The sequence below is a fragment of the Nilaparvata lugens genome, chromosome 3, assembly GCF_014356525.2.
Source record: "Nilaparvata lugens isolate BPH chromosome 3, ASM1435652v1, whole genome shotgun sequence".
Taxonomy (NCBI): domain Eukaryota; kingdom Metazoa; phylum Arthropoda; class Insecta; order Hemiptera; family Delphacidae; genus Nilaparvata; species Nilaparvata lugens.
In genome coordinates this window covers 32,855,889-32,870,687 of record NC_052506.1, presented here as the reverse complement: position 1 = coordinate 32,870,687, position 14,799 = coordinate 32,855,889, and the positions used below count along the sequence as shown (strand labels likewise).

The 14,799-nt window shown below is 33.8% G+C and overlaps 2 protein-coding genes across 2 annotated transcripts in view; one reads left to right on the top strand and one right to left on the bottom strand.

Annotated features, from left to right (window-relative positions):
• Positions 1-6,984, bottom strand: part of LOC111048378 (protein O-mannosyltransferase 1) — a 31,405-nt gene extending 24,421 nt beyond the window's left edge. The window contains exons 1-5 of the mRNA XM_022334251.2: positions 6,406-6,984; positions 5,126-5,331; positions 4,065-4,189; positions 2,525-2,701; positions 1,584-1,758 (exon numbers count right to left, since the gene is read on the bottom strand). Of these exons, the coding sequence (XP_022189943.2) occupies positions 1,584-1,758; positions 2,525-2,701; positions 4,065-4,189; positions 5,126-5,331; positions 6,406-6,561 (839 nt within the window). The 5' untranslated portion in view covers positions 6,562-6,984. The remainder of the gene's footprint in view (positions 1-1,583; positions 1,759-2,524; positions 2,702-4,064; positions 4,190-5,125; positions 5,332-6,405) is intronic.
• Positions 6,985-7,247: 263 nt separating this feature from the next.
• LOC111048379 (ATPase WRNIP1) overlaps positions 7,248-14,799 on the top strand; it is a 70,502-nt gene continuing 62,950 nt past the window's right edge. The window contains exons 1-2 of the mRNA XM_022334252.2: positions 7,248-7,613; positions 7,744-7,920. Of these exons, the coding sequence (XP_022189944.1) occupies positions 7,404-7,613; positions 7,744-7,920 (387 nt within the window). The 5' untranslated portion in view covers positions 7,248-7,403. The remainder of the gene's footprint in view (positions 7,614-7,743; positions 7,921-14,799) is intronic.

The following is a 14,799-nucleotide window of genomic DNA, read 5'->3' as shown; positions in this document are numbered from 1 at the left end:
ACACGAATAATGATGAGAAGTGATCGAAGAAAGATAATTATGGAAGCTGGTTGAAGAAACGCAATGATGATGAAAACTGATACTAAATAACAATGTAAACAGCTTATAATTATAAATTATTATGAAAACTTGAAAATTGAAATTTTTACATCAGTTTCGTGTAAATATCGACATTTATCATAAATTAACTTTACCACAAACAAAAACATAAAATTAATAATTTTACATCAATTTTGTGTAAATATTTATATTTAATCATAAATTAGCTTCACCCCAAACAAAAACATTGAGCTCAAACAGATTTATTTAGATGATAAAATAGTAAAAAATGTATTCCAACAAAAATAATCCAAGAGTTTGAATAAATAATGTAGTTTGAAAGCTCGAATCACACATATTTATATCAAACTCACTTTCCCAAACCAATGACCTGTTTCAAAAAATAAACAGGAACAATTGTCAATAAGATACTCTTACACTGGACAAGGACAACTGTGCTCGTATGTGTGTGAGTATCTTATATTATATTGTTCCTTATTAAATAAATCGTATAATGCATGGCCCAACGAACATAAAATATGACAAGAAAAACAATACCATAAAATCAACACTCATTCATTCAAACCCTAGTGAATCCCAAAAACACAAAGGAAAACCCAAGTTATCTCAAAAAGGTATAACATAAAATTTGGCCCAAAGGTAGAAAAAAGTAGAAGCCCAAATATGATTATCTTGCCATCAAAAAGTGACCTGCATTGTAGATTGGAATATAAAGCAGATTACCGGTGAGAATAAAATGGATCTGTAGTGATTAATTTCTCAAATTCAAGCATTGGAATTTTATATATTTAATATAATATCATATTAAGACAACCGTTTCAAGAGGAATATTAGCATAACTATATAATAATAGCCTAGAAAGGGTTCTCTTTACAGTTCGTAATTTACTTTTGGATGAATATGAAATAATAAATTAGGCCTACATTTGTTTATCAAGATCGACAGAATTGTAGGAAATTATGTCAAGCAGCTTTATAGTAGTTTTCGTACACTAGACATGAACTATGGCAAGCTAACCTATGCAAGTCTAGTGTTTAAGCTCTTTAGTGTCTAAGCACAGTAGATCGATTTCACACTTTAATATATTTAATTGAAATGTAAGAACATTTCATTTAGTGCAAACGTCTTCACAAATTTCAATCATAAAGTTAGAAACAGACATAGAGCTAGAAACTACTAGTTCTAACAATATATTAAAATATATGATGTGAATTTCACAGAATGCAAATTTTCTACAGAAAGGTCCACTTTAAACTGTGTGCCTATGTCAATCATCTCTTACATCTGAACATAAAAAGGGTTATGGATCGATAAAAATTATGAGATTTATTCAATTTTGTTCGGTATTGCATCGATAAAAATTATGAGATTTATTCAATTTTGTTCGGTATTGCATCGTGAACTTGAAATCGATTTCAAGAAACTAGGCCTGTCTCTATTTGCGCTCGAGTTAATAAGTAACAGAAATTTAAATTAAGTGACAGAATTATATAAGAAGAAAATGTATGCGTGAGATAGTGTACCATAGTGCCAGAGTTAATGAAATTGAAGCCAATGACAACCAAAGCCACCATTGCCAGCTGTAGGCCTGACTTTTCATTTTGCGGAACCGCAGCACACAAAACATTCCATACAGAGTGAATACCAACAGCATCGACTCCATCAGTATGAACCTCGACTGCGTCAGAACCGCATTATCTGAAACAAAAATACAGTTTTTGTGTAGTATTGAAGGTGCTATTGTAGCCGTTAACTATTTTGGATAAGAAAAACTTTAAACTGGTTTATCGGAGAAACCACTCGACTACGGCCACTCCTTATTAATTTTTATCGGAGATGACAACGAGAGTCGAAACCGTAATCTCATTATTTCAATAAATTAGTGAACTTTTGAATTTTTATAGCTTTAAGGCCTGGTTGCACAAAAGTCTGTCAAATTTTAATAATGATTGGATTCCACGAGAACAAATCAGAGAAGGTTATTATGAGATGAACGCTTCTCTGATTGATTCTCGTGGCATTTAATTGGGATTGAAAGTTAACAAAATTTTGTGCAACCGGTTGCAAGAGTTTTTTTTTATTCAACAAGAATATAATCTTCATTAATCTATTTACTTGTTCTTCCCTTATACATTATTTCAAAATTATTGTAAAGTGAGACTTGATATTGTATAAGCTTCATAACACAATACGTTGTCTTATTCTACTCAACTACTTGTATTTATAAAAATATTCAAGTTTCAATATCATCATGGTGCAACATGGTCAAATTGAAACAATAGATTATGAGGCAATGAACGAAATTTTTGTTCTAAGTACGCTAAGTATAATCTGAAAATCCCCCAGTCATAGACTGAGGCAAAGAATAAACTAAACTAAAGTAATTAAATTTATTCATAGGATAATAACAATATAGTTTGTTTTGTATTTCATTTCATTGAACTATTTAATTTATTCAGATTACCGCATAATATGAGAAAGGCAGCCAGCGCTGCAGTCCACTGTTTGCAGCCCAACTCTAGCATGAAGTGATAGACGGAGGGCACCAATAGACTGCCGCAGACGGCCGGCACCAGCCGCAACGCAAAAAGAGGAACTTCTTCTTTGTACGGACTTCCGATAGAGTCAAATTTGAAGTTACCTGTAACACAAATTTAATAACTTCATTTCAATCTACAATAAATTTGATTTATTTCACAATTTTACAATGGAAGCAACAGGTAAAACCTAAATATGCTCCCTTAACATCCTAACAAGACAAGTACAATTCCTATTCAAAACAAAATTTACTAAACTAACGTTAGAAAAAGTACTTAGAAAAAACTACTTGAAAAAGTATAAATGGTATTGAAAAGTTGAGATAAGTGGAAGAAAAGGTGAGAATATACATGAAATGAGAGAGAAGATAACAAGCATAAATGAGGAGATGAGGATGATGATAAAGATAAAGATGATGATGATAAATGCCAATGAAAAACTATGGCAATAAAGGAAATATTAGGGGGCTATGACACAGAGTATCAGTGTAAAAATTGTGTCAATGCATTTTTATTTTTAGTAACTTTGATTTTGTCTCAAAAGCAATGTCACTGTGTGCTTGAAACTTGATTGACCATTTGACACAATACATCCACCTCAGCCCCAAGTCCATTAAACAATCTTGGCATGAGGTTGAGGGGGGGGAATATGCACCCACTGTTATACTATGAACTGGAAGTGGGGGATGCCATCTCCGCCTTAGAGTGGGCACGGCGAAACCAATTCTACCAAGGAGGTAAGAAGAGTTAAGATCATTCATGAGAATCTTTCAAAAAATAAATAAAGATGACACCTCCCGCCTGAGCTTGAGAGTATCAACCTCAAACAATCTCACAAGAATGCCTGAATCTTTTATAAAAGAGGTATTTGTATAGAAGAGTTTTACTCAATAAGAAATAAAATAGTCAATATTTTGAAAAATATACAATAATTACAATTGTTGACAAATTACTCCCAAGGAAATCCCGTTTAGGGTGTTACCAGGTGTTTTCCCCCTTTTAGAAGAGATAATATTATTGTGGTATGCCAGGGATTGAACCCAGCCTTTTTTAAAGCGAATGATGCCCACATGACCGATTTTGCTTGTGCGTGGGTAATGGGAAGTGCGTGGGTGATTTGATGAGAAGATCAATCGTCCATGCCTATTTGATGGGATTCGGCGGGATTCAAACCCGCGACCAGGTAGCACTAACAGACTGAAGGGTGCAACGCCTTAGTCAACTCGGCTATCTGGCCGGCAATTAGAAAGCCAGTGTCCAATCCACTCGACTAAGTGTCAACATTTATACAGTTACTTTTAGACTTGCATACTAGTATGAGGACGACTCATTATGATCAGTGATTTGAACGACTGTCAGGTTGCAGTGCAAATACACTAGACTACCTGTATCAAGCTGTAGCTGACTAGCAAGTTCCAAATCATTTATAAAACTTTATATTGAATGATATGAAAAGTAATAACTGACCATTGAATCCTGCAATGTAAGCGACTGCAGCAATCAATTGTTTTCCTAGTGGAGGGTGTGAATCGAAAAAGAATGTTCTTCTCATGTAGAGACTGACATATTTCCCATAATGCAATTCATCAAATCTGAAAAAAATAAGTAAACAAATTAAACAACAGAACTGTGATATAATACATAAATTTACCCAAAAGTGTAATTCAAATGCATTTGTGAGGCTGTAACACATTTATATGCCTATTATACCTAGTTTTACTATTTGAATCCACTTCTGCAAAACGTTGCTTGGGTAGGAAACAAGTTGCTCCTCTAAGATAGCCATCTGCAGTCTAACTCAGACTTTAGCAATAATAATATTCCTTTCATTATCAGTCTCTTTGAATTAACTAACGTAGGTTGGTAAATGTTGATATAAATTTTGAACTTTCCTGGGACTAATGTTCCAAAGCAGCTTTACATTGGAGAAAGACGGTTCAGTGTATATATTGCATTCTGATGTGTAGTAGGCTACATCGTTGACCTTTTGGGAAGACACAACCAATTGACTTTGAATTGATGCCGCTACAAAGGAGAAGTCCTCGTAGGTAGATTGTCCTCGTAAGCTAAATGATATCCAGTAGGTTTATGACACAGAATATCAGTGTGAAAATTGTGTCAGTGCATTTTTATTTTTAGTTACTTTGATTTTGTCTCAAAAGCAATTTCACTGTGTGCTTGAAACTTGATTGACCATTTGACACAACACATCCACCTCAGCCCCAAGTCCATTCAACAACCTTTCAGATTGTAATGCAGATTACAGACTCGATCTGAGTACTCTAGCACATGTCAGATAAAAGCCGTGCTTTCGGTTCTTTCTTTAAAACAGTACCTACTCTTGTTGTATTCAGGCCAGCTCGAATACTCAATAGTTGTAATTTTCAAAATCCATTTCCGGTTGTTTGGACTCTAAAGACCTATTCATCTCTTAACAGTATCATCCCTACCATTACTTTGAACAAGCCAAGGGCTCATATGGACATTCATTTTCCTAAGAAAAAATAAACAAGTAACTTAATACTCACACAATATTCCGAGGTTCCTCAAGTTTATAAAATCTAGTAACTACAGCTGCTGCAAATAACATTGTAGAGATAACATCAATTTCTATGTTAACTTTCAAAGGCTTTTTCTGGAGCTTCTCCATCTCATCAGTGCTACTCCTATCGGACTTCATTGCGTCTTTTTCAAACGCAATAGAGTCTTGATCACTTATAGATTCTCCATCACCCTGTAAAAAATTATCAACTCACTATGAAAACAGATTTGATTTGCATAACGTTCATCTATCTAGATCTGAAGACAACAAAATACTCATCTATTTCATTATCCATGACGAACTGCAAGTAATAATCCGTTCTTGAAATATTTTCAACGACACTACAGTCTTTTTGTGTAGTTGAGAAGTTGATATTGTGGTAATTATTCATATTGAATGAAAAAGACTAAGAAATTGTCAAAAAACCACTTATTTATTGATAATTAGAAATTATTCATAGTTTCTAATTATCAATAAATCATTGGTTTTTTGACAATTTCTTAGTCTTTTTCATTCAACACTACAGTCTAATTACTAGACTGTAAATTATTATTTAAATTAGACTGTAGTGTCGTTAAAAATAGTTCAAAAACGGACAAAATAATACTCTATTACATACGGTTAGCAGGTTGTGAGAACAGTATATATAATTCTTAATTTCCACTCCTATGGTATGGCAAATATTGGTTGAAATAATAAAAAATGAATGATTTCTTTATATCAGCTCCTCCTGTAACTCTTCCAAGGCCAAATTCAATGCAGATTACAGACGGTTGATCGTCTAAAATAATATTGTCTAATCTAAGATGGAAATTTGTTACGGTACGGTATTTTTGCAAAATTCCTTAGAGAAGTGAACAATCTCTTTCTGCATTATAACTTGTACTTGTAACTTCAACTCAAAATTATTTTTCATAGGTTAGTTGAATTACTTTTTATTATTAATGAAACTTTTGTTGAATGCCAGTAATTTTCTAAGCATTAAAATAAATTTATGGCATGATCTAATTAAAAAACTATAGTTGCCCAGTCAGATATAGCGTACCGGTACTGGGATGGTTTGAAAAAATAATGCCGTTACAGTTGTGAGTTCAACTCATAAATCTTAATTTAACAATAATAATAAGAGCATCATCCAGCAAAAAAATTTATAATTGAGAGTTTTTGTCACTGTAGGCTAATAAGACATACCCTAAACTGACAAATATAACGCTTCAACAAAAAAGTAACTTTACATACCTAACTAAAAACTGTTAGTTCACTCACCTCATCTCTCTGGTATTCCGTTGAATTATCCAACAAATCAACACCAGATATCAAAGTTTTTTCCTTCAAAGAATCCTCAACAGTTTTCTTTTTTAAAAGTTTAGTTTTTACACCTATCTTATTCTTTTTTGTTTTACTCTCTTTCTCAAGTTCCATCTCAACTCCTACGGTATCTGTTTCTATCAATAAACTCAATAAATGATATTACTTGAAACACGTGGTAATGATGAAATCATTGCAGAAGACTTCAATTAAAACTGAGCTCTACATACATTTCATTAAATGCACGCCTTAATATACAAATAGTTTATAAATAACAAATAACAGGGTCATTGGCGCTAGCTAACGGTACTTCAACATTCCTCATTCCAGTCTAGGTGTCACTTGTCATTAGCAAAGTCTAAAAATTCTTTATTACTTAAAATAATACATAATTGAATTTTGTGTTACTTATTAATAAATATAGCTTGGTTTTTAGTAGACCAAATTTAAAAAATATAACCAAAATTTAAATTGAATCAACAAAATCAGTGTGTTGTGTTGTTGCGTCTTCTGTCTTCTACTTCTATAAAATAAATTATTCTGTCAAAAACAGCTGATACTGTAACACTGCCACCACCACATTAATTTGATATTTGCTGATAATACTTTTTTCTGATGAATATAATATTATTATGAAGGAAAAAATGACTATTTGAAGCTTATTACTTTGATTTTTTTCAAATTAGACCATTTTCAGTGAAAATGAAATGAATTTTTAAGTTGAGGATGAAAACAATATCATTTTGTGATGGACTATCGATATTTTTTTGAATCGAGTATCGAAAAAATTGAAGAGCCTTGTTTTACTGTTTCTGTTTATTTATAGCGCGCAATATTTAAGGTTATGGATGCGATTTTAGTTACTAGTTGATAAGGTTTGATTGATTTGTCATTTGAATCCAATTTCCTCTAAAAATTGTGTGATTCTATGTGTTGTAATTCTACCTTCTAAACTAATGTCTGAGACCGAATCATCAGGGATTTGTCCCATGTGCGATAGGACATTTCCATTGAAAACTCTGGAATCGCATGTCAACAAATGTATATTTCTTTCAGAAAAATCTAATAATGGACCCAAAAGAATGTGTGGTGAAACAAGCTCGGAGGCTTTACTGTTTTCAGCATGTAAGAAAGCCAAAACTCAAGGAAACACTCAAGACAAGCAAGTGAGTGCATTGCTTAATGAATGTCAAATATTTTTCAGTTAGAATCATGCATTTTAAATTCATGCTATTAGAACTTTTGAATTTTTATTATTTTATTTGCAACTCAATCTTGAACTTCTCTCCATTTTAGGAAAAAGATGTATCTTTCCAATCATCAGTTCCTTTGGCTGAGCAAATGAGACCAACTACATTGAAGGACTTCATTGGTCAAAACCAGGTTTTGGGTGAAAACAAAATATTACGTTCTTTGCTACAGCAACAGGATATACCAAGCATGATTCTTTGGGGACCACCTGGATGTGGAAAGGTAAAGATTTAAATTAACTAACTTGATGAAGTAAGTCCAATGTTTTAGTTTTCTAAACAATAAATAATTAAAAATTGTATTGCTCTTTTGTGGTTAAAAACAAATAATCCAATATCGTGATCGATGAAAAGGCTTCCCCGGATAGATCGTGTCAAAAATTACAATGTCAATTAGCTAAACATTAAATGTCAAAAAAACTAATCTATAATAACTTTTTCAATATTATTGAACTCAGTTGAAATAATCAATTGAGACTATTCAAGTATTCTTTTCTTTTCAATAAATTTTTTTCCAGAGTCCCAAAAGGTTACAATCTAAAAGGTTACTCTTGATACTTACTTGATACGTGATTCCTTCGTCGTTGGCTGGGATGACCATACAGACTGTGTCAAGGAAGACGTGGGGTACGTCCCCTCAGATGCTGGTGAGGTCATGGACCTCATTTGGGAATAAAGGCTCATCCTCCAGTTCCATCAGCGAATAGATGGGCCGCTCTACCATTCGCTCCTTTACCGTGCGTTTGCAAATATTTTTTCAGCATCCTTCACAGACTTGGGGAGCCGATAGAACGATTTAAGAGCTGCTTTGAGTCCCTGTCTGTCTGCTACAGGGTTTATCTAGAATCCCTGCACCTCGGGTTTGGTGAACATGAACATTACTCCTTTTCTTCAGACTGTCACTTTGTCTTTAACATATATTAATAAGCAATATATGTATCAGCTGAACATTGTTAGGATTCTCAGTTTTCTGAAGAGTGGCTTGCAATGTTTCAGGCGGTCTGAGAAGGTTATAATCCTGATTGCCTTTTTTAAAGCAGTAACACGTCCAATGCAGTCGAAGCATGCCCCCAAATAAAAATCCCGTAGGTTATATGGCTGTGAAACAGTGAATGATATGCTGTTAGAAAATAATCCCTTGTCACCACATATCTCAGCTTTCTGAGTAGATGAAGTAGGCTACTCTTAAAAGTTTCGTGCAAATCTGAGTGATGAGTGTATTCCATTTTAGCTTCCTGTCAATCCAGAATCCCAATAATTTTACTGGCTCATTTTCACCATTCCAAACTTTATTTTTTAAGAATTTGTTTACTTATTTTAAACTTTATTTAAGAGAATTTGGCACTTGTCTTCATTTAGTTTCAGTTGATTTTTCAGGAACCATCCCTTTGCCTCACGGGTGAGAATTTCCTTTCTTGCATGGACTTGGTTTCTTGTACTTCCTCTTGACATAATTGTTGTGTCATCCGCAAATAGTATGGAGTCGTTAGATGGTGTAAAGTCATTTGTTAGCAGTATGAACAGCAGTGGGCCCAATACAGATCCCTGCAGAACTCCATACTTTATTTCTCTTATCTGAGAACTTGCTTCTTTTATTGAGACTACTTGTTTTCAGTTCTCAAGATAGCTGATGATGGCCTTCAGGACTTGTCCACCAATCCCATACCCTTCCTGCCTAATGACAAGGATTTTGTGTGGAATACAGTCAAAAGCCTTAATCAGGTCAAAAAGTGTCAGAGCTAGTGTATTACCTACCTCAAAAGCATTTTGAATTTAATTTGTGAGAGCAATGAGGGCACTTGTTGTTGAGCGGTTATTCCCAAAGCCATGTTGAGCGCTGTTGAAGAGGTTGTTTCTTTCGAAGTATTCCGTCAATTGTTGCTTCATTATAGCTTCAACAACTTTGGACATTTTGGATGGGATGGATATTGGCCTGAAGTCTGCTTTTTTGTAGATTGTCAAGTCTTTGAGGTTCTCAGGATATCCAGTATAACAGAATATTCTGAATAACTGGCAAAATCGCTAAATGAAAAGATTTTATAGGTCTCAAGCAAACAGCTGCTTTGTTATTGCCGGGTGCGATATCAACAAGCTAGAGATTAGATAATAACGGGTATCCTGGCTACAGTTTTGAACAGCTATATAGAAATAAGAATGTTATTGCTATTTATTTAATTATATAAAATAATGAATTTTTGAGGTTAGGCTCTACGATACTTACTGGTCGGCAACCTAAATAATCGGTCAAGCCGTATAAATTGAAATTTAGCCAGACGCCTGTGGCAAATTTAGTTGTATACAAATAGCATTTGCTTAAAATGTGATCCGAGGATTTGGTAACCACATGGCATGTTAATGTAAAAGGAAAAACAATTTAAAGAACACAAAAATATTTATTTTATCAAACAAGCATGTACAAAATATGTAAAAAAAAATAAAAATATTAAGGAAGTGTAGTATATTCTACTCAGCGCATGGATACATGGTAATTTTGGAATAAGCCAATCAAAATACAGTAACTGACTGGCGGTAAAAGCAAGTCAATGAATGGTGTACCCTTCATTTATTATCCTATTTCCATGCATGACCAATCTCGCTATAATCTATTTAGTTACCAGTATTGAAAAATGATTAAGATTACCATCCGACTATATTCTTCACCGAATAAGTTGGATAAGACAGCGATATACAGCATTGATTATCAAATCTTTGGAAATAATACGTTCCCGAGATTTATATAAATTATCCAGTACCAACAAATCTTGCTCTACCGACTGCAGCCAAGCAGGGCAACACGTTACTGAAAAAAATAATGTTACACCGGGATTCTGTCACTTTTCAGATAGGCCTACTCATTTATAGCAATGGCCTAAGGATCTGCAATTATTGTAGTGATAGTTTTTTCAATATGTCACAGGATACTCCATGGATCTCCTGTGATTCTGAATTTTTGAAATGCTTCACATTTATAATCCCTGCGGGACTTCTTTCCATGCAGTCATTTTGTGCTGTCCTACCCTGATGTTAGAGAATGGATCAACATCAGTGTTTGGTAAGCTCATTTGGATATCATCCGCAACTAACACAATCAAGGTAATTGTTGAATTTGTCAGGACTCAGCGAGGATTCCACTTCTAATTTTTTGGTGTATGACATTCCATGCAGCCCCGCAGGTATTAGAGTACGAATCAATGTAATGTGCTGTGTGGCTTCTCTTTGCATTATTTACCGCTCTTCTGTACATTCTATCAGTCTCAATGTATTTTGAGTAGAAGGTCAGTCTCTGTTCGGGTGAGTTTGCAGTCTTGTACAGATGGTGCAGGATTGTCACAAGACCGTTAAAGTTTTATAATTCCTTGGTGAACCAGGATTTATCATACTGTGGTTTGAATGTCTTTATATTTCTTGCAGTATTCAATTGGGTTTCAGGAAAGACTAAATTAAAGTTGCTGGCATAGATTGAGATGAGCTCGTCAAGTCTGGCTGTATACTATCAAAAACCTCTATCCAGTTTATGCGGTTCAGTTCTCTACAGAATATTGGTATGTGTTCTTCCTTGTATATCCGTTTATAGAATACATATTTCCCTTTCCATAGTACGTCAGGTTTGGAAGTGATTGCAGCATCTTGGAGTTTGACTTCCATCATGATGGCGCAGTGGTCAGAAATCATTGGGTCTACATCAGTCATTCTATATTCCCAGGAGTCCAGGTTAGTAGCAATGGTGTCCAAAATTGCTGCACCTCTAGTTGGTGTCCGATTCGCAGTATAGAGCCCACTCTCACGTAGCAGGCATGTGAACCTGCAACTCTGTTCATTGTGGGTTTCAAGGTGAATATTGAAGTCACCACCTATTATGGTCTTTTGTCCAATCTAAGAATTTCAGTAAGATCTCCAACTTTTCGAAAAATTCATTTAGGTTACTGACAGGAGACCGTTATACTGATACAACTATTATAGAAGTCAAGCGATTCCAGCACAGCAATCTCTAAAACCAGTTAATCACAAAAACTCGCCACATCAATTGTTCTATATTTCAAACTACTCTTTAGATATATTGCGGAGCCGCCATTTATATGATGTTTCCTGTAGTAGGCACTAGCCAGTCTAAGATTGTATAAGTCACTGTAAAACATAGATTCTTCATCCCTTAGCCAGTGTTCAATTACACATAACACATCTATATTCGCACCATCAGGGAAGAATTCAAGAAGATTAAGTTTGTTTCTTATACACTGAACATTCAATACAAAAATGATATCATTACTAACACTCTGCGTACTCAGTAATGGTGATACTGTGTACTGTATAGTTATCCATACCGGTACTGAATAAGAAGACTAGATATTTTTCAACCACAGATTTATTAAAACTCAATCGTATTTGGTTGTTACACTGGTAAATTAAATCTACAGACTATAAATATTGCTACTAGGTACTTCAAGTTTAGCAGGGATTGATAATTACCGTACTTGACAACCAAAACCGGTAGGGTCGATTTTTAATAAATCCGTCTATTCAGTACAATCTATATTCAATGCTATCACATATGTAGTGACACAATTTTCCTCTTTTTTAGCATGTATGTATTAACACAGTTTCATTGACGTCGCTATAAATCAACTGTTAATATTGATAATGGACTAGGTTGGCCAGCAAAATGTAGATTTATCCAATCTTGCATAAGGTTTTCTTTGCTGAACTATTGTACGTGGCTAAGAAAATGAATGAAGAAATTACATTATATTAGATTGAGCTGAAAACTTTCATTTTGACATTAAAAAAACTATTTCTTTATCAAAATTTCTATAACAAAATAAAATCTCTGACATAATATAATGAACAGTATTAGAAAAAGTGTAATTTTCATAGGTACAAGATTGATTATTAATTTATTTTATAAAAGTCACTTGTATAAATTTCACTGATACTAAATTTTGTAAGGAAATTTAATACAGTTGCATGTAAATGATGTAGGTCATGGGTTGAGGATTATTTAGTTGATATACCGGTTTTACACTAATCTATTGTCGGCAGAAATTTACTGTCACAACACCCAAATGTCCTCCAATTGACTGATAGATAGATAAATAGAATATGTTTTTATTTCACAAAATAGAAAAACAAATGAAATACGGCACAACAATAGTAGATAGTGGACCCACTTATCCATAAAGCTTGGCACATAATAAATATGAGTAGGCATAATATTTATCCTCTGCAAAACAAAATTACTACAAACAAAAAGAACGATAGTATTCCTTTTGTCCGTTTGTAGGAGTTTAATAAATTATCATTATGATCAAATACACCCACACCCACACACATGCAAATGGGAATAACTTTAAGCTTTATTACTGAACTCAAGTCAGTAGAATCACAACTCTATAATATTATGAAGTTCAAAAATCACCTAAACTATGGTTACCAGACATCGTTCACATTATTCAAGTACAGATGACACATTAAGATACATACTATAAAGATGCAGTGTAACGATAAGAACAATACACTTCTACAAAATAATACAGTACACTATCACATCTTGATGAAATATCAGATGTAAATCTGATATTAAATATCTGATCTGTAAATATCAGATCAGATATAAATATTAAAAATTTCCACTTCTTCAAGTGACAGACTCAAAAGCCATTTCTTCAGTTTCATTTTAAATTGTGACGAAGAATTAATTCTCCTGATACCGATGGGGAGTTGATTGTAATATTTGCATCCTAAAAATACAAAGCTCTTTTTATACCTAGTACAATAAGGCATAGGTGTTATTAAATTAATGTTCCCTTGTCCTTTGTCGAGTTATCACTCCTCCCAACAATGCATGCGTATCAGGCACAGTCCTCATTCCCATTCGGTTCCAACTAATTTTGAAAAACACCTTAAACACATACATGCTTCTCAAGGGCAAAACTCGCAAAAGTCTGAAATACGGGAAAGAGTGAATCCTTCTCTTTACCCCACAATTTATACGTATTGCAGCCTTTTGCAGAATTACAAGAGGATTATAATGACAAGCATATGTCGACATCCAACAACATAAGCCATAGTCCAGTTTAGAGTGAAACAATGCATAATACAATTGCCGGAGAATATATCCAGGTAAAAATTGTTTAAGTTTACAAAATGTCCTAACCAAATGAAGTACCGTAATCTACTTTTCCAATTCATTATGTGATTTTTCCAGATTAATTTGCCATCCACAATCATACCTTAATACTTTATAGAATTTGTTTGATTAATTCAATTACAATTACATGACTCCATTTGACAATCAATCTCATGATATTTTACAGGGACTGGAAATACAAAGACTGTTGATATCGAGAAATTTATAAAGTTGGTTTTAGAAGCATTTAATACTATTTTGTTTCCATCAAACCAGAGCCTCAAATTGTTCAAATCTGACTGCATCATTACATGTAATTGATTAATACTATCAGCAGAATAGGTCAGCGCAGTATCGTCAGCAAATGATGCAACAGTACCATGGAATTTCAATGAAAATAAGTCATTTATATACACTAAAAATAAGAGAGGCCCCAGTACTGAGCCCTGGGGGACCCCACAATTATTATTTGTGACCAATTCACTACGGATACCATTTATACTAACACATTGTCTTCTACTCTCTAAATACGATTTAAACCAGTTTAAGGGGATTCCACGAACCCCAGACATGGACAATTTATTAATCAAAATATCATGATTTACTGTGTGGAAAGCTTTTTTTTATATCGAGAAAGAGTCCCTGAAACTTTCATCCTACCACGAGTATTCAAACTATTATAAATGTTTGTCATGAAATGATCTAGAGCAATCTCTGTACTTAGACCCTGTTGAAAGCCAAATTGTCCACTATAAAAGAATTTTTTGATACTGTAGAAATCTGCTATTTTTTTCCTTACAATCTTCTCCAATATCTTAGAAAAAACTGAAAGCAAAGATACTGGCCTATAATTGGCAATATCAGTTCTTGCGCCTTTTTTATAGATCGGCACAACTTTAGCCATTTTCAAGGCATCAGGGAATACGCCACAAACCAGGCTACAATTGAAAATGTCACAGAGAACTGGGATAATTGCTA